Raw genomic sequence first — 21,055 nt, 5'->3', positions numbered from 1 at the left:
ACAATATGGTCTTTCAGTTTCTGTCTACCAAATTGACTCACAAGGCATTAGCTGGCCAAATGCTATAGTAGATGTCACTTGTTTAAGGTATTGAGCAATGGGACTGAACTTGAAACTACACAGTTGGGATGTGAATTTCTCAACCACACAGCTATGCAAGAACTATACCAACACAGTATACGACAATAACCATCAATAAAATATGAAATAACTTTGTCAAGTAACACAATTCACACAACAACTTATCAATACAGTTAGAATAGTTTCAAGTGATTGTACAAAGGTTCATTATTTACATCACAGCCAGCATAATTTACATAGTCACAGTTTTAAAGAAATTTTATAGAAAAATGGATTGAAAAATAATACTTTGAGTGTTTTACAATATCAGATGTTAAGTAACAGTGGAAGGAAGAAATTTCAAACTTAAGACTTCAATCAGTGACAACTGAAAAGAGGAGGACCTAACACAAACACTTGCAGACACACACACACACGCATTGTATGTAAATCCTATCTTTTATTTCTTCATTTCTTCTATGCAAACAACCTATTTTATTTATAAGACTATAAATATAATTCAATGAACTTCCAAATACTTTTTATTGAAGAGAAAAAGACATAGTTTATACATGATTTTATATACAATTTCCAGAGGTCAATACTTCAATAAATTTAGTGTTGCAGTGCATTAATCATGTCTAATTTCTGAGAAAATATATTGATTTATTTAGACAATTGTTTTTGTAATGGTTAGATCAACAAACCTGAAGTCAATAGCATTCATTCCAAGTAAGGTATCACATAGCATTTTTGCATCATCAGACAACATAACAGCACCTTCTTGATAGAAGTTCCTGAAATAAAAGCCACATGGATCTATTAATGAGAGGTAAATTATAAATAACTATGTTAATTATAACTTGAATAACAATTTGTGATAAATATGGTTTTAATCCAGCACGTGATAAAATTTACAAACTGAAATTGCTTGATTTAAAATATTTACTCTGTTACTTGAAAAAGCAAAATAGCTTTTGACTATCATTACTTGTGAGTAAACTCTGAGTGCAGAACTGACTCAAAATTCATATACTATGTTCTAACCAATCACTTAGAGTTAAATAACATTTCAGAAACTCATTTAAAAACTATGCATTATTACATAATGACATATAGAGTGATTACTTCTATGAAATAAAACCTCCACAAATGTGTTTAGATGTGCTTTAATTTTTAGAAAACAAATCAATCAATCATTGTCATCATCATCATCATCATCATCATCATCATCGTCGTCGTCACTATTGTTACCATCATTATCATTTAACAGCCATTTTCGATGTTGGCAAAGGTTGGATTTTTGAGAGGATCTGATAAGCTGGAGGACTCTGTTGAGCTCCAATGTAAGCTTTGCCATGGTTTCTATGGCTGGATGCCTTCCCCATTGCCAGTTGCTTTACAGAGTGTACAAAGTGCCTTTTTCATGACACCAGCACTAGTGAGTTTGCCAGATAATTGCAAGACAAGGAAAAAGAGGAAACCTCCCACTCAACTGAGTGGAGTGGTAGTGGAGGTGAGGTTGTTTTATGCCAGGTGTTGAGATGCTAAAGTATGATAGAGGGGCAGGTAAAGATGCCCTACTACAACCTCATATTATATATGAGTGGGTGGGAGTAAGTGGAAAGAAGATAAAAATATTGGTGATGAGGAGTCAGATTGTACTCTCAAGGTACCACAAAGTGAATATACAAGAAAATATGAACTGAGTATGGGGAGGTATGGGTGCATAAGTTAATAGGAGTGTGAGGAGGGCAACAGGTGGTTAGAGTTAGAGGTTGAGGTTAATGCCAAACACTAACAATCAAAACAGGGATATGGATACATCTTTCTAGGGGTCTATAACTTTAGTGCTAACCATTAGCAACATACTACAGGCTGAGGTAAGATAAAACAGACAGCCCAACCAGTTAGCTGTTTCAAGGTTCTGAAGTTAGATCACATCAAGATTAATTTGGCCTATCAGAGATGATAAAATAAGTAATAAGGATATATAGTTATGCAGATTACAATATCTGACTTACCACACCTAAAAAAATATTCATACCAAATGAAAATATTTAAAAAAACCCAAAAACCTGATATATGCAACAAACAAACCAATTAAGACTGTAATTAACAATCATAAAAATTTGAAATTAAAAAGTTATAAATGATAATTTTCTGATACAAAAACTTACTTTGTTATCCTAGTTTGCTTCAAAGCCTCTGATAAATATTCAGATAATCTCTTTTCCATCAATACAACTCTTAACCAAGCTTGTCCCTTGGAATGAAGAGGAAAATTTGAATTAAAATAATGTAACATTTTTTAAGATTTTGAAATATGATTCAATTCAAATAAGGAATTTAGCTTATCAAAACCATTAAAAAAAAAACAATAAAATATTTAACAAAAGTTTACAGTTATATCTCATGGAAGGGGTGAAACAGTCCAGAATGTGTTTGCTGATTTAAACCCTTTTAACATTCAGAGTACTCACATCGTTGTTTAGCATTGTCTTTCTATGCTGGCATGGGTTGGATGGTTTGACATGGAGCTGGTTAGCAGGGATCTGTCCAGACTCCAACGGTCTATTGTAGCATGATTTCTATGGCTGGATGCCTTCCTAATGCTAACCACTTAGCAGAGTGTGCTGGGTGCTTTTTACACAGACAAATGTAATACTTATTTACTGACAATATTTTGAATTAATCATGCATTATCTAGTAACTTCAAGATGTCAATGGTGCAAAATTGTAAGGTAGATGTGAGAGGCCAGATCTGGCCTGCTTGAACATAAAACAGGTAGAATATTTAGGCTGGATAAGGCCAGTTTAAATGCTAAAAGTTTCAACTGTCAAGCAGGTGACCCAGTAATTATTAAGAGTCAAAGTATAGGTTTAAGGAAGTATAAAGGAAGCTTGAATCTGTACAGTTGAGTGTAATTAGAGTAGTGTACCTAAAAGATGCTGCACTTGAGAATAACGGATCTGTGGTTGACAAGCAATGAAGCACATCAATATTGAATAATAGGATATTACAATCAATGAAATGATCTAGTAAGAATGCAGTAACATTGAAACAGAGATAGATTAAGTTACAGTGATGTGTAAATAGCCTTGATACTGTTATAGTAGACATATGATGAATATATTTAGTGTGGTTGAGTTGTTTGTGTGATGGCCATTGGCAATACTGGATGAGTTAATGAAGACTAGCCACCAACCACTTGACAAAGTAGTCATATATGGAAATAACAGACTGAATATTTTGATGAGAATATCAAAGTCATAATTGTTCAAATTGGAATCCCAAGTTTATATCAACATACAACACTAAGTATATAATTTTGGCATTAACCAGATCTTACATTTTAATTATGAATTTCATACTTATGGTTTGAAAAAGTAAATATAGATTGTCATGTAAGGATGTTGCAAGCAGCCATCTAATAATCATGTTTTAAAGTGGTAATTATTAGTAGGTGTCATTTAATTATTTGGGTCAAAGTACCTAACCTTGGTAACAGCTGCTTTGTATACAACATTTAATAGCAAACCAAGTAGGAAAACTACAGTAGCAAGGAAAATTTAACTATTTGTTATGAACAAGGTCCATTACAGTTAATAGATGAGACAAAAGTTAGATATTTTATTGAATGGGAGTAGAGAGAGACTATTTTGAAAGTATGTGTTTAATTAGCTGTTTGCTTTACCAACCACCTGTTTGGAAACAGTACAATGGATCATAATAACCAAACTGATGGCAAGAAGGATAGAGAGATCATCTGATAGAACAATATAGCTATATAATTTAGTCTCTTGTAAATGCAACATTAATTGTATGTCCCATCTTTTCATGTAATGTTCTAGAAATCTTTTTTTGTTAACAAGTTATGCAAGTAAAACTCAGAAGGAATGATCCGAGGTAAGACAATAGAAGGAATCAAATGAAACCAAATGTTGATATAAAGGATTGTCATGCCAATCCACTCTCAGAGCAACTAAGTATTTGGGATCAGAAAAAATTGGAAGCTTATAATTATGGATCACCTCGTTCATGCAGATCAGTATAGAAAATTCAACAAATGATATCCACTACACATAATAACTACCATCATGTCTCCATGATTGTGTTGCTAGCTTATTTGATGATTTAGTAATATACAAAGCACACCGTAAATTTCAAATAATGAGAATGACAAATGTTATGACTAATCCTCAAAGAGACTATGCATTAAACAAAATCATATGAAGTTATGCAAAACAAAAATAACAAAGCAGACATGTGGGCAGATTTACAGACTCACTAATTTACATGATAACAGTGAAAATGTTTTTGTAACTTTAAAAGTATTTCAACACAATGGTAAAAATCCTTGCTCATTATGACTTTTGATAAATAAGGTACACAGTATAAACAACTGATTAAGAATACAGAAGGTTTCTCATGCCAGTTATTCTCTTGTATTTTATGTAATACTTCTCTAAAATGACATACATAGTCTCCTTGAAAAAAATCTGAGACTTCTATTTAAGAGACAAAAATCATTGTGTGTGATTTTAGCAGTAGTACTATGACAACATTTAACACAAACTATTGTCAAATCATCTGCTTTCATACAGTCATTCACTGTCACACATCAATATTGTTTTGACACACGTGTCATACTCTGCCATTTAACTTGTTAATAGTTTTCTATTAATCTGCAGAAAAATGGCTTTCATAAAATTATTCAATTAACTGTAGATTTTAAAAACTGTCTACCAATTTCCGACCTGACTACAGCCATAATAATTTTGGTGCATAAACAGGATAAAATTGTTTTAGTTTTAAATATCACCCACTGTGTACAGTTCTAGAAATGGGTAATAAACAGTATTATTACCTTATATATACACATATATATATATAGAAAGAGAGAGAACTATAACAGTAAGATCTTTCCATCTTTGGAAAGTTCAGCCTCTGACAAACATTCAGAACAAATACCCTAGTGTTCTCCTACCCTAGTCACTCAGGTTGAGTATCAGCCACATTGTTCTACCAGTCTAAAAGGTCTACAAAGATGATGGGTACTGTCCCTCATCTGACTAACTTATTAAAGGATATGGAAAAAGACATCCAAGATGTTGTGCAATGGGATGAACCCTAAGGCCTGATGATTTCAAACTGAATTCCTTAACCATTTAGCCATACCTACCCCTATACCTAGAATACTTTATCATATTTAATAACTATACTTTAAAATTCTTACCCAATTATCATATCATTTGATAAGGGCATCCAACTGTAGAAACTCTGCCAAATCAGATTGGAGCCTGGTGTAGCCATCTGGATCACCAGTCCTCAGTGAAATCGTCCAACCCATGCTAAAGCGGACGTTAAACGATGATGATGATGATGACAAAATCCTAAATGGAATACAGCTTTGGAATCTCTAACTGCATTAAGACAACTTATCTCAAAATATAGGAGCCTTTATTTGGTCACTTAACCTGCTAAAACTAGTAACTGAATCTCCCTCAAATAATTCAACCTTCATTATATAAAAAGGACATTTTGAACAATACAGTACCCAATAACCAAACAGTTTATGGCTGGAATACTTTAGATCAGGTATGGGTAACCTTTTGTGAAAAGCAGGACCCCATGAGACATGGCTCATCAACAGATGGGCCACACTACTAAAAAAAATTCAAGGTAATTCTTTTCATTAGGCATGCCATTTAGAAAGTCCCATGGGCTGTAGTTTGTCCAGGACTGCTTAATCAGAGCTGGCCAGGGCTAAACAACAACAATGCCGCTGCTGCCACCACCACCACCATTTGGTTCCAGAAGCATTAAAATCTGCCAGTAGGTTTCAGTGTGGTGAAGGCTTTATAGTTTACTAGCAGAGATAGTTGCCCGTGTTACATGCAATTGAAGGATAAGACTTTTCTCTTATATTTTCTGTAAGGAACTGTAATAGATATGATTCGAATTTCATCAAAATTGCACATGAGGGTTCTTTCCTCTTTGCACACCCTAAAAAAATTCTAATCATGAGACATGTATCCCATTCTATTAATCTTTATGCACATATTCCAAAATTTCAGTCTTCTGGAACCTGTAAAATGGATTTTGCTCCTGAAAAATGGAGCTCATGGAGCTCTAAAATGTGGGAATGAAGGCCCCTATTGGGGGTGGGTGTGTTAATGTCAACCAGAGAAGTTGAATTGTTGGGAATGTTTTTAACTTGGGTCTTATAGTATACCTGTATATATGTGAGAGTATAGTTTCACTTTAATAGTTTCAGTATGAAATTGAAAGTATTAAAGTGAAAGTATTTGAAATTACAGAAGTGACATGTTATTGTTTCACTTTTGAGATGTAATACTGAAATAGTGGAATAGTTTCAGTGTGAAAGTGAAAGTATCTGACATTACAGTAGAGGGATGTTATTGTTTCACTTTTGACACATAATACTGAAATAGTGGAGGAGATATGATATTGGTGTGGGCTCGAACTATGCAAGAAGTTAAAAATTGTTTTGGCCTAAGACACTACATGGACCCTAAGTAAGGCATATGTTAATTTCAAATGAAATTGGTTGTGTAGTTCTCGAGTTTTATGGATTCACAGACACATATTCTCATCTTTATATATCTGATATTTATGTGCATATTCGAAAATTCTAGTGTTATGGACCCTGTAAAAAAGATTTTGCTCATGAAGAATGGAGCTCTTGGAGCTGAAAAATGTAGGAGTTAAGCCCCTATTGGGGGTGGGTGTGTTAATGTCAACCAGAGAAGTTGAATTGTTGGGAATGTTTTTAACTTGGGTGTAATGTGTATTGTTTGAATTTCTTTGAAATAGGAAATATATGCATGTTCACTGGGTTTGTAAAAGAGAGTAAAGCTACAGGAAACCAAAAGACGAATGATCACAATAATCAGTCGGCTACCCGAGCATAGTCGTTATTACTCCCCAATGTAGGATTCCTCACCATACAGGTGACAGGCACAGCTGTAAGATGCATTACGGATCTATAGCAACTGGAAGGGCATGACCCAATTGAAATAAGAACGTGTGACGTTTGGAGTAAAGGGAAATGAAAGTGTCGCCTCTGGAGTTTGCAAATGACCACTACACCGATAGATAACTGCAGAAAAAATTTACAATCAATAAATGTCTTAGAACAACCAGTCACTCATCTGGGAAGGCCTTGAAATCAATATTACCAACTGGGGACTATGTGTGACTCAGTGATAATAAAAAGACTGAAAGGAGGTCTGCAACGAAATAATTTTACTCAACACTTTGCAAGTGAATCAGTGGAGGCAAAGATGCGTCTCATTTACTAGACAATTTATGCACCACATTGCAGAAATCACAATGTAAGTATATCTGAAAGGATAGTCTTACACTGTTGAATTACAAATAAAGCTCATCTGTTATGTTCGGGTGATCCTATAGGTTCCAATAGTACAACTGTATTCGTCTTTGCTTAGGAAAAATGACTAAATTGTGGGTGTGAAGTCCCCATGAAGGGGTCTTTGTAACTTCTAAGAAGAAGAAATTTTAGAAATATTACTTTATTTGTGTGTAATCTGTATGGTTAAAATTTCATCAACATCAAAAATATATGAATTTTCATAGTGGTTATGGCCATTATGTATAGAATATAATTTCCAAATTTCATAAAGATCTATTCAGTACTTTTTACGTAGTTTTGGATAAAAAAAAAACAAATGACTAATGTGTGCATTTGTGTGTATGTGTGCGTGTGTGAGTGTATATATGTATAGATATCTGTATGCATGTATATATGTGTATATATGTGTACATATTACATGTACATCTATATATATACATCTACACATATGTATACATATACATGTATGCATATAGATCTATAACTCTATATATATCTATACATATACGTGTACATATACATCTCTCTCTCTCTCTCTCTGAAACCATTAAAGTGAAAGTATCTGTCATTACAGTATCGAAATGTGATTGTTTCAGTTAGTGGAATAGTTTCATTTTTAAAGTGAAAGTATTTGACATGAGTGTTTTTGTTTCACTTTTGACATGTAATACTTAAATAGTGGAGGAGATATTATGTTGCCGTGGGCTCGAACTCTGCAAGAAAGTTAAAAATTTTTTTTGACTAAAACACAACTGGAACCCTAAGTAAGGCATCTGTAAAATTTGAATGAAATTGTTTGCGTAGTTCTCGAGTTTTAGGGATTCACACACACACACACAGACAGACAGACACACATTCTCATTTTTATATATATAGATAATAGAGCATGTAATTTTATGTAGTATAATGAAATATATATTTTTTGAATATCAAAACAAACATGTAAGAATCCTTCATCAATAATTCAGCTGAGTACAAAATAAGTTTTTAAATTCTTTACAAGTTTAACATTAATTTTTCCAGTTTGATAAGAACAAAACTAAAAGATATGCATATAGTATGTCAACAGTGAGAGCAATCTTTTATAATAAAGAATGATATGTTACATAACAAAAGAACATTATTTCAATATTCACATGGTCTTCTTTTAACAGCAATTAACCTATATATAACTACACATGTACACACACACACACAAATGTGCATATCCAAATACATTACCTCTCTATTGGAGAATTTTATCTTTCTTCTTATCACCTTCCCTCTCACACTTAAACTTTCTCTTCCTCTCACTTTGCTTTCTATCCCACCCTTTATTAGACTATCATTTTATATAGTAGCCTGCCTGTATCACAAACTGCTGACTTACATCCAGTCAATCTTCCACCTATCTATTTATCTATCTAATCCACCACACTTTATAGCAGTTTCTTCCCCTGTTTTTCACTTTTCTCAGCACAGCTGCTGCTTTCTCCTTTCAGTGTGACAAAAAGAAAATCCACCATCAAAAATATTGACATGTAACTTGGATACTTCAAACCAAAAATTTATAAGATAACTGAAACTAATAATACTACTTACTTTTGCATGAGGAGAACGAATATTTTCAATTGTATTTATGCTCTCGATGCAGTTATGTGCAACACCCTGACAAGCGACTCGGATGTAATCCCAAAATGGTCGTGTTCCTTCAGATCCATACCAGGTTTTGTGTGCTGAAATTAAGCAGATATTTATAAATGCCATTTGAATTTTTTTTTAAATAGGTAAAAAGTGGTTAATTTTTTAATTTTTTTTTAATTAAATCATGCAGAAGTTCATCATCATCGTTTAACGTCCGCTTTCCATGCTAGCATGGGTTGGACGATTTGACTGAGGACTGGTGAAACCGGATGGCAACACCAGGCTCCAGTCTGATTTGGCAGAGTTTCTACAGCTGGATGCCCTTCCTAACGCCAACCACTCAGAGAGTGTAGTGGGTGCTTTTACGTGTCACCCGCACGAAAACGGCCACGCTCGAAATGGTGTCTTTTATGTGCCACCCGCACAAGCCAGTCCAGGGGCACTGGCAACGATCTCGCTCGAAAATCCTACAGGAGCCAGTCAGGCGGTACTGGCAACGGCCACGCTCAAAATGGTGCATCTCATGTGCCACCCGCACAAGAACCAGTCCAGGGGCACTGGCAACGATCTTACTTGGCTTGCCGGGTCTTCTCACGCACAGCCCATTTCCAAAGGTCTCGGTCCGTAGTCATCGCCTCGGTGAGGCCCAATGTACGAAGGTCTTGCCTCACCACCTCAGCCCAGGTCTTCCTGGGCCTACCTCTTCCACGGGTTCCCTCAACTGTTAGGGTGTGGCACTTTTTCACGCAGCTATCCTCCTCCATTCTCACCACATGTCCATACCAGCGCAATCGTCTCTCTTGCACGCCACAACTGATGCTTCTAATGTTCAGCTTTTCTCTCAAGATACTTACACTCTGACGGGTATTCACATTGACATTACACATCCAACGGAGCATACTGGCTTCATTCCTTGCGAGCTTACGTATGTCCTCAGCAGTTACAGCCCATGTTTCACTGCCATGTAGCATGGTTGTTCGTACGCATGCGTCATACAGTCTGCCTTTTACTCTGAGTGAGAGTCCCTTTGTCGCCAGCAGGGGTAAGAGCTCTCTAAACTTTGCCCAGGCTATTCTTATTCTAGCAGCTACACTTTCAGCGCACCCACCCCCACTACTAACTTGGTCGCCCAGATAGCGGAAGCTATCGACTACCTCTAGTTTTTCACCCTGGAATGAGATAGAAGTTGTTTCCTGTTTGTTTGCAGTCTTTATTGCACCTGAACATCTGCCACAAACAAAAACTAACTTGCTAGTTAACCTGCCTTTGATGTTGCTGCACCTCTTATGTGTCCATAGCTTGCACCGGGTACATCTTATAGAGTTACTACCTACTCCTTTTCTACATACTGAGCAGGGCCATCTACCTGAAGGGGTTTGTGTTTTATCTACCTTCCTACTTATTAGGATTTTGGTTTTAGCTAGGTTGACTCTAAGGCCCTTCAATTCTAGACCTTGCTTCCACACCTGAAACTTCTCCTCTAGTTCTGATAGTGACTCCGCAATTAGGGCAAGGTCATCAGCATAGAGGAGCTCCCAGGGGCAACCTGTCTTGAACTCCTCTGTGATTGCCTGGAGGACTATGGTAAATAATAGGGGGCTGAGGACGGAACCTTGGTGGACCCCTACCTCTACCCGGAATTCATTGCTGTACTCATTTCCAACCCTCACCTTACTGGCCGCATCTCTGTACATGGCTCGCACAGCTCTCACTAGCCATTCTTCTATCCCAAGTTTCCTCATTGACCACCAGATAAGGGATCGGGGGACCCTGTCAAAGGCTTTCTCCATGTCAACGAAAGCCAGGTACAGAGGTTTATCCTTGGCTAGGTATTTCTCTTGCAACTGTCTCACTAGAAATAAGGCATCAGTAGTGCTTTTACCTGGCACGAACCCAAACTGCATCTCATCTAAATTGATTCGCTCCCTAATTAGTTGGGCTATGACCCTCTCTGTAACTTTCATAACCTGATCTAACAGCTTGATGCCTCTGTAATTATTTGTATCTAAAGCGTCCCCTTTACCTTTGTAGCAGTTGACTATGATGCTGCTACACCAGTCATAGGGTATGACTCCTTCGTGTATCACCTGGTTCGTAATACGGGTGACTAGGCTATAGCCAACACTGCCAGATATTTTGAGCATCTCTGCAGTGATTCCTGATGGGCCGGGGGCTTTCCCGGTCTTCATACTCTTAATTGCTTTATCTACCCTGGTACTATCAACTCGGATAGCTGGTCCCTCTATTGGGTCGACATAAGGCAGGCTCTCTTTCTCCCATTCATTCTCTTTATTAAGCAATCTATCGTAGTGGCATCTCCAGACCTCTTTCTTTGCATCCTCATTTAATGCAAGCGTACCATCATCCATGCGAACACATTTCTCTCCTACAACATCACTATTCTCTCTCCTACACTGTCTTGCAACCCGAAATACCTCGAGTCTTTGGTCCTCACGGCGCAGAACATTGGCAAATCTTTCCTTATCTGCTTCCCCTCTGGCTAAATAAACCTGTCGCCTAGCCTCCCTTCTGGCACATTGGTACAATTCCCTGCTACCACCGTTCTTCCAGTCCTTCCAAGCTTGTTTCTTTTGTCTAATAGCCCTGTCTACCTCCTTGTTCCACCACCACGTTACTCTGGGTTGGGAGGGGACCTTACACCACCCACAAATCTGGTCGGTGGCTTTCAACAGGTTGTCCCGCAGAAATCTCCAATTGTCTTCCACGTTGTATGATGCTATATCCCCTTCTATTTCGTTAAATGCTTCAAGTAACTTGTCTCTAAGTCTCTGTCCGTTTGCAGGGTCTTTAAGCTTCCACACCCTTCTTCTCCAAGCCTGTCTAATTCTGGGCACCCATTTTGCCTTGATCCCAAAGTCGCTAACTACTAATCTATGTTGTGGGGTACATTCTTCGCCAGGGTAGGTTTTGGCATTTATAAGCCGCCCTCTTTCCCTATTTCTGGCGAGGATGTAGTCGATTTGGCTAGAGTGTCTGCCGGAGCGGTAGGTGACTAGGTGACTGGCAGGTTTCCTGAAGTTGGTATTGCAGACCATAAGATTGGTTGCATCACAGAACTCCAGCAGTCTGGTTCCCTCCTCGTTGCGGGAACCGAAGCCATAGCCTCCATGTATGCCATGGAAGCCCCCAGCACGACGTCCGACATGACCGTTGAAGTCTCCAGCCACAAAGAGAAGGTCCCTGTCACTCGTCGACGAGGTAGTTTGCAAGAGGGTGTCATAGAATTGGTCAGTAAATTAATAAGTTACCAAGTTTTCAAGAAGAGCAATTATTTTAAAAATAGCAAAAATAACTTCTTCCTCAGCAGCAGAGCAAGAAGAATGCAAGCAGATTTCAGTTAAAAAATGTTGATATTAAAGCTTCATTCTTAATGGTAGAATTAGGTTTTATTGATAGGCATTGATTCTATATCTATGAGAGAGAGGGTGGAGTATGCGCGTGATAAGCAAAATGGCATATTGATGTTGGCCAATTTAACAAACAGTCTTTTAAATTTAATAAGTTTTAAAAACTGTGTGTTATTAAAATGCAATTTAACAAAAGAATTTTTGTGAACTGATATGTTAACCAGTCTATGTATTTCAGTATTTTATATTTTTATATGTTAGGTTGCTATATCCAACACAGTAATGCTTTTCTTGTGGCAAGGCTCTTCTGATATAAACGTATATCACCAAAAGTTTACTGTACAAGGACCAGAGCCTATGTGTATTGAAACTGGGACTATACACCAGTTTTTATGACTTCCTGTTTTTGAAATAAAGATGAATTGGTTTACTTATATGCATTATATAAACAATATGAAATACCAAATATACTAATAAGTCTAAAGTTGGTATTTTGTCATGGAGAAAACAAACGGAGAAAGAGAGAAACAAAGACAGTCGGACAGAAACAAACATAGATTAAAAAATCATTATTAATGAAATAGCAATTAATTCTTTTAAATGTTTTAATTACTCAAAAATATTCAGATACTTACGCCGTAAACGATGCATCAAGATTTGTTCAAGAATAGCCAATAAATTGATGAGTTCTTCACAATCATCATCAATGATATCCAATGAAGCCATGTCTATCAGACTTTTCACTGCAAGTCTGAAAACAAAAGTCAACAGACAAATCGTAAGTAAAAGAAAAAGAAGAGATAGAGAAGTAAAAAACATTCATGATGGCAGCACACATTGTTAAATATAACAGTAGTGGAGCTGGTAGGCATGACAGAGCATCAGATTAAACATTTTACACTATTTAATTTTTTGTGTTGAAATCTCACCAGATTTTATTTTCAGGGACATAATGAAATTGGCTCAACTGTCTGTGTAATATTTTCCAAACTTTTAGTTTTTTCTTATTCCTATAGCATTAAATTAACAAATAATAGATCATATCGAACTGGTTACATGGTGGTTTTAAATAGTATCATCATTATCGTTTAACATCCGCTTTCCATGCTAGCATGGGTTGGACGATTTGACTGAGGATTGGCGAACCAGATGGCTGCACCAGGCTCCAATCTGATCTGGTAGAGTTTCTACAGCTGGATGCCCTTCCTAACGCCAACCACTCCGAGAGTGTAGTGGGTGCTTTTACGTGCCACCAGCACGAGGGCCAGTCAGGCAGGACTGGCAACAGCCACGCTCAAAATGGTGTTTTTTACATCATTGTAAATGTTGCTGTCAGAATGTAAAGAGCCAGAACAGACACAGTAAGACACCTAGTTTGATGCGCTAACAATTCTTTCAATTTTTTTTTTTTTATTTTGACCCCAGAAAAGTAAAATTAATATTGACAGGATTTGAACACAGAGCATAGAGAGTCAAAAGAAATATCATGAGATATTCGATACAATACTCTGATGATGAGGAGGAAGAGGATGAATGTTACAATAAGCCTCTCTCTAGTTTAATATGACTGGCAACAGCCACGCTCAAAATGGTGTTTTTTACATCATTGTAAATGTTGCTGTCAGAATGTAAAGAGCCAGAACAGACACAGTAAGACACCTAGTTTGATGCGCTAACAATTCTTTCAATTTTTATTTTTTTATTTTGACCCCAGAAAAGTAAAATTAATATTGACAGGATTTGAACACAGAGCATAGAGAGTCAAAAGAAATATCATGAGATATTCTATACAATACTCTGATGATGAGGAGGAAGAGGATGAATGTTACAATAAGCCTCTCTCTAGTTTAACATGCAGGAATTCATGAGTTCAAATTTGCTGGAACCTCAATTTTTATAGGTGCAAGCATGGCTGTAAGGTTAAGAAGCTCACTTCGCAACCATATGGTCTTAGGTTCAGCCTCACTGCATGGTACCCAGAGTGAGTATCTTCTATTATAGTCCTAGGATGTGGGATGATCAATGCCTTGTAATTGAATTTGGTAGACGGAAACTGAGTGAAAGCCTGGCATATATATATATATATATATATATATATATATATATATATATATATATATATATATATATATATATATATATATATACCAGACTTACAAAAAATAAGCACCAAGGTCAATTTGTTTGAGTAAACTATTCAGGGCAATGCCCGGATCTTTTTTAAAACAGGGGCCACATTTTTCATTAATGTTTTACGTAGTGTTTTTGGTACCGAAAGACTTTCAAACTTCGTATACTTATCCATTTTGTGTTATAGAACAGAAAAATATTTTTGTATTCGAATTTATTTCATGTAAAAAATTGTCTTATTTCGATAATTTCAACCAATCACTGACAAGTATTCAGTTGTTTATATTTACTCCCTTGGCTGATTAAGCCATAGCTTTGCTTTATTTGCTTTTTTCATTTTAAATTTGCTTTTTTCATTTTCTTTTTTTTTTTCTTAGTTTTATTTGCTTTTTTCTTTTTAAATTTGCTGTTTTACCCTAACCCTAACCCTATCACCGATAGAATTGTTTCAGAATCGTTTGTTTATGTAGTCGGCACTTAATGTATATCGGCTGAATGGACGTCAGTGATTGGTTGAAATTACAGAAATACGACAACTTTAACATGGAATAACTTAGGGATTTCTTTTTTTTTTAAGAAGACTAAGAGAAAAAGATGTTTTATATGACACATTCTACCAGTGTTCCAAGTTTCAAAGTGTTTCGTTAATGAAAAATGTGGCCCCCGTTTTAAAAAAGATCCCAATGCCCTAGCATGGCCACAGTCCAATGACTGAAACAAGTAAAAGATAAAGACTGATTCTCCTTCATTAATATTCACAGTATCACATGCAGCAAACAAACAGTATAGTACTTCTTCATAAACACTGCTCTCTATTTCTACAAAAGGTATGAAGAAGAAAAAAAAAAGAGACTACACAGATCTCATTGTATATTTAAAGGAGTTAAAACATATTTACACCTCTGAACATTAACTGTAATAGGTCATTAGATATATATAACATTATCAAGACAATACTTATCTGATAGACTAAGAGGTATGTTATTGTATTTGCCAACAAAGAGTGAAAGAGTGCAAAATAATCAGTTTTTTGTACAATCAGTTTCAACTGTCAAGGTTCCAACACGAGTGTGTTGCATATAATGGAAGATAAATTCAATGGAGATATTAAGTATTTTCGTCTTTGTTTTTTTTATTTTTATCCTTCCAGAATACCACCATAGTTTTATTAGAGAGTTCAAAGGTCTCAAATTAGTTAATCGGACTAAATGCAATGGCTTAGATTCTTTCACTGAATATATAGGCAGACTAACAACAAGAACAAGTCTTATTTTTGTGGCAGATTTATCCTTCTTAATCTGATAATAGCAACATACATATTGTTGTGAAGGCACATACCCTGGAGGTTAAAATATTGTACTCACACTCACAAGATCATGGTTTCATTTTCCAGATTGGTGGTGCATTATGTTCTTGGGCAAAACACTTGATTTTATGTTGCTTCAGTCCACTCAGCTGTAAGTGAGTAAACCCTGTGATGGACAGGCATTCTGTTCAGGGAGAATGTTGGCCTGCCTGCCTAACCAGCAGGGTGGCATCAATTAAAAGCTACGACACTGCAAGGAAGCGCATTGTGACCAGTGGAGTATAACAACATCCAATAGTTTAATCAATACAGTGATACAGTCAGTGATGTATAGTTAAGTATAAAACATTTCTTTTTCAGTTTAAAATTTCACATGAAAAGTATATCAAGGTAGACTAAAAAAAATTTAGCTTTATCATTGTTTCATTTTACATTTTTACTCCTATGAGTGGCAAGAAGCTTGCTTCCCAACCACATGGTCCCAGGTTCAGTACCACGGCATGGCACCTTGGATAAGTGTCTTCTACTATAGCCTCAGGCTAATCAAAGCCTTGTGAGCAGATTTGGTAGACAGAAACTAAAAGAAGCCCATCGTATGTGTCTGTGTGTGTTGATAGCCCAGTATTCAGGTTGAGTGCTTCTCTGGAAATACCCCCAGCTTCACACCCAACTGATATTAGCCATTTGCTCTATATATGTGTGTGTGTGTATGTGTGTGTGTGTGTGTGTGTGCCTTTATGTCTGTGTTTGTCGCCCCCTTCACTGCTTAACAACCAGTGTTGGTGTGTTTATGTCCCTGTAGCTTAGTGGTTTGTCAAAAGAGACTGATAGAATAAATAGTAGGCTTAAGAAATAAGCCCTGGGGTTGATTTCTTCAACTAAAACCCCTTCAAGGCAGTGCTCCAGCATGGCCACAGTCAAATGACTGAAAGAAGTAAAAGAGTAAAAGAATAAACTAAACAAAAATCCTGTTCATATTAAAGACACTGGATTTATTTTTTAATTTTTTTTTTTTAACTAAACAGTTTGAAACTTCGAATACTGGTAGAATTTCTCATATAGAACGTTTTTGACAAAATTTCGTATTTTAGAAGTTATTTCATGTTAGATTTGTCATTGGCATAACTGAAATAGTGAGAGTGTGCGTGACGCAATGGCACGCACACATAATGGACCATGGTGATAAGCTGAAACCTTACTATGCTGATGTATGATGCCTATACTCTCATCAGTAACAAGTGTAAAGATAAGCAATAGCTTTCACATCTAACTCAGTTGTAGAAACCAATGTTCTAAAAAGTATGCAAAAAGTCTTGATGTTCAGTTGATAAGCTATATTTGTGTGTGTGTGCGTACATGCATGTGTGGTGTGGTAGGAAGGGCACCAGCAGTAAAAACCATGCCAAAACAGACACAGAAGATTGGTGCAGTCTTCTGCCTGGCCAGCTCCTGTCAAACCAGTCACCCTATGCTAGCATGGAAGGCGGACATTAAATGATGACGATGATGATGACAGTGATAAAAGTAAAGATATTACTCTCTCATGCTCTAGAACTCATAGGGCCAGTTATCCGCTTTCCGTGGCATGTAAGTGAGGGAGATCACAACATTCCCACCGAATGAGATGCCAGTCCATTGCAGGATTATTCATTTACAACTGAGTGAACTGGAACAATGTGAAATGAAGTGTCTTGCTTAAGAACACAATGCACAAATCAGTTTGGGAATCGAAACCACAATCTTACAAGGCCATGTATCTTCACACACACACACACTGCCACCTCTGCTGCCGCCGCCACTACAAGCGCGCACACACACACACACACACACACAGATCTGTGTGTGTGTGTGTGTGTGTGTGTGTTGATAATGGTTAGCAGAATTAGTGAGATGAACAAAAATCCTGTCTGGTATTTGGTCTACGCATTTTACATCTCTTTATGCCCAGATCAACTTACAAGATGGTTAAAATAAATACTGGACAAAGAAGTGGGGCTAATATAATCAAGAAAAAAAAATGACCTTGAAGATAGTGCCCCAGCATGACCACAGTCTAATAACGGACACTAAGTAATACGTATATGAGAGAGATGTATTAATTATAAATACAATAGTGATGGTTCATTAATAGCATAAGTTGATTATTGACTGTTAAACTATATCTTCAATAGCAATTAGGTGCAGATTAGGTTAACATTCAAACTTATTAGTTTAACCAAAGAAATCAAATAATTTGTAAAGCACATCATAAAAAAGATAATATAGGTCAAGTATACATATGCAACATCTATTAAATAGCTTAGCAGCTGATTTCTGCTTTTTATTTCAGGTTTAACTTTAATTCTTTCTCACAAAGTAATTTGTTTTACAAATACGTGTTTTGAAACAAAGACAGTTTTATTGTCAAAACACAAATCATAAAATTAAATATATTTTTTTACTAACATGAATATTTTTCATTAGTTTCCATAACTATTTACAATTAAATGTATTGAAATAGTATTATTGTCACCGGCTAACATGCATTTTTTATGACAGAATAGATGAGTGCAAATAACAATATAATTTCCAGTTGTCCAACAAAGTGATGTATAGCAGACATGAAGAGCATTGACATTTTGAGCTAAAAATAATGATTTTTAGTTCATTTGTAGCCAAAAGATGAGCGTGTGTGCGTGTGTGTAGAAAGAAGATGCATGAAAATGATGTGAGAAATATAGTGTAAATGAGAATATAAAGATGAAGTAGATAATGTGGAAAAATTCATGTCCAAAATACTGACAGGCAACACATATTTAGTTGTCTTTATCTAGTATCATCTTACAGCTGGAATCTAATTTTTGTGAGCTGATCTATTTCTTGGTCTATTATAACTCTGGTTACAAGAAATCAATATCCAGTGTTTTCATACAATGTACACCATCCATTATTATTATGTGTTCATATGAATAATGCCTCCAGTGACCATTTTTTTTTTTTTTTCAAATTTATAAACACTTAGTTTATTTCTCAATTAAGGTACTACTTTAAATTCAATTCTAATGTTTGGGTTAACAGTTTAGTGACTAAAAAGATGAAAGTATTTAAGCTGTGGCTTCAAATTCTGCCTCAAATATCCTCAAATAGGTATCTATCTCAAATGTATCTCATCCAGAAAATACAGATTAACTTCCTTTCATAAGAAATTTCAGAAGGGTTACATTGGTTTCTGTTTATAAACATATGCAAATGTTGATAAATGCAAATCATAAAATGTATAATGTAAACATTTCCTGAATCTCAAAATGGCATTAAAGTCTGGTGCTCATCTCTGGTGTTATTCCATTAACTCTTTAACATTTACATTATTCGGTCAAAAGTAACACTAATTTATTCACATAGTTTTGAAATAAGTATACATTATTTTGTAGCTTTGAGATTTTGATAAAGTAACTGCTAAGTTTTAGAATGGTATTGTAGGGTTGGTGTGAGAGGCGAGAACTGGATGATTTGAAAATAAAACTCGTAGAATATTTTGGCTAGATATGGCTAATTTAAATGCTAAAGTGTTAAATGCAATACAGATAAATCTTCCCTTGGACAGGATACCAGTATAGTTCTGGTAATATTTTTAAATGACTTATAATCTATTCTTGTAAGTAAGGTGAAATGAATTGAAGCATATAAAATTATATGTACATATAGCAATATGCTTACAGAGTATTTCAACTTCAAACTACTGAATTATTGGGTTGTCATATAATATTCCCATTTATTTTAATACTTTCCAATGTTATTTGATTTAGCACAAAAAATATTTTATTATGGTGTTTTATGATTTTTTTGTACTTCTATTCTTCCTCTACAAGTTTTGTCTATTGCTTTTGTAATTTGAATGAACTTTACCTCTTTTCAGATTTGAAGATGGAGTGCCAAGCAGAAAAAAAATTTTATCTGAAAGCCCTATAGAAGTCAATCATCATTTCTACTCAGCTTTTTCACTTTCATTAATCAAAAATATGTCATGATATAAATGATTATGTAGAATAAGAATCTGATCATTCAACAACAGCTTTTGAATTCAAAAAACCCAATTAACAAAAGTAAAAGAAATATGATTTATACATGCCAAAAGCTAATGTTAATTTAAAATTCAGTAAAAGAAAAGAGTACATCAATAAAATCCTAATTAAATATTCATATATAGGACTCGCTTTCATGAATAAGAATTGTTATCATTCTCTTCATTATCCATTATTGCATCTGCACTTTATTTTCTTCAGCTTTCTATTTATTTTACAAAACAGAATTTCTAAAAATTTGAAAAGTATGAATATGTTTTAAAAAGAAAACAGGAATTGCAAAATGAAATCAAAAAGGAAAATGAATCACCAAATATACAAAGCTATATGTACAAGTCATACAAACACATCAAATCACATTAAAAGCAACACTTATGAATATAGTTAACAAATATTGAGTAAAAGACTACAAAAACAAAGAAATTGGTAGAGGGATGGAACCTATAACAAGCAGGTTATTCATGAAGATTTAGGAAACTATTATCCCTTGATGGATTCTCTCTCTATACTTGACAGTGAGACATGAATACTGAAAGCATATAATCACTGGAAAGTAATGAGATGGGTATAATTTCTTGGATGACTAATATGAATTAAAGAACAGCCTAACTTCAAATGACTTAATAAAGCAGCATTGTTAATAATGCGAATGAGATCATTATATTAATAATGAGAACAGGTAACATACTGAGGGAAAAAGTGCCATGAAATTTTACAAAAACAGGAGAAGGTGGCTAAAAAAAACCCTAAACAACAACCCAAGCTACAGAAAATGGATGAATTAGCTTGCATAAACCATAAAATGCAGTGTTACAAGTGAGATGGTACAAAATAGCTATGCATTGATATTTACTGTGTTGCAAACTTATCTAATCCATACAAGCATGAGAAACAAATAGTTGATGAAAAAGGAAACTGTTACATGGAAAAACCAGGCTGAGATGAACAGTAAAGATTTTTGAAAAATGGCAGTTATTGCTACCTTTATCATTTTTGATGAATATGTACTAAGTATACCAAATCCTGGACTCAGTTTCTCTTCCAGCTAATTTTACATACACACACATGCATATATATATATATCATCATCTTTAACACATACACACA

At 35.3% G+C, this 21,055-nt stretch overlaps 1 protein-coding gene across 1 annotated transcript in view; it reads right to left on the bottom strand.

Annotated features, from left to right (window-relative positions):
* LOC106881795 (RUN domain-containing protein 3B) overlaps window positions 1-21,055 on the bottom strand; it is a 50,538-nt gene that overhangs the window by 18,900 nt on the left and 10,583 nt on the right. Inside the window, exons 2-5 of the mRNA XM_014932307.3 lie at window positions 13,087-13,202; window positions 9,042-9,175; window positions 2,241-2,326; window positions 768-857 (exon numbers count right to left, since the gene is read on the bottom strand). Of these exons, the coding sequence (XP_014787793.1) occupies window positions 768-857; window positions 2,241-2,326; window positions 9,042-9,175; window positions 13,087-13,202 (426 nt within the window). The remainder of the gene's footprint in view (window positions 1-767; window positions 858-2,240; window positions 2,327-9,041; window positions 9,176-13,086; window positions 13,203-21,055) is intronic.

This window comes from Octopus bimaculoides, chromosome 4 (assembly GCF_046866305.1).
Source record: "Octopus bimaculoides isolate indiv1 chromosome 4, ASM4686630v1, whole genome shotgun sequence".
Taxonomy (NCBI): Eukaryota; Metazoa; Mollusca; class Cephalopoda; order Octopoda; family Octopodidae; genus Octopus; species Octopus bimaculoides.
Note: the sequence above shows the minus strand (reverse complement) of the source record. Positions and strands in the feature narration are given on the sequence as shown.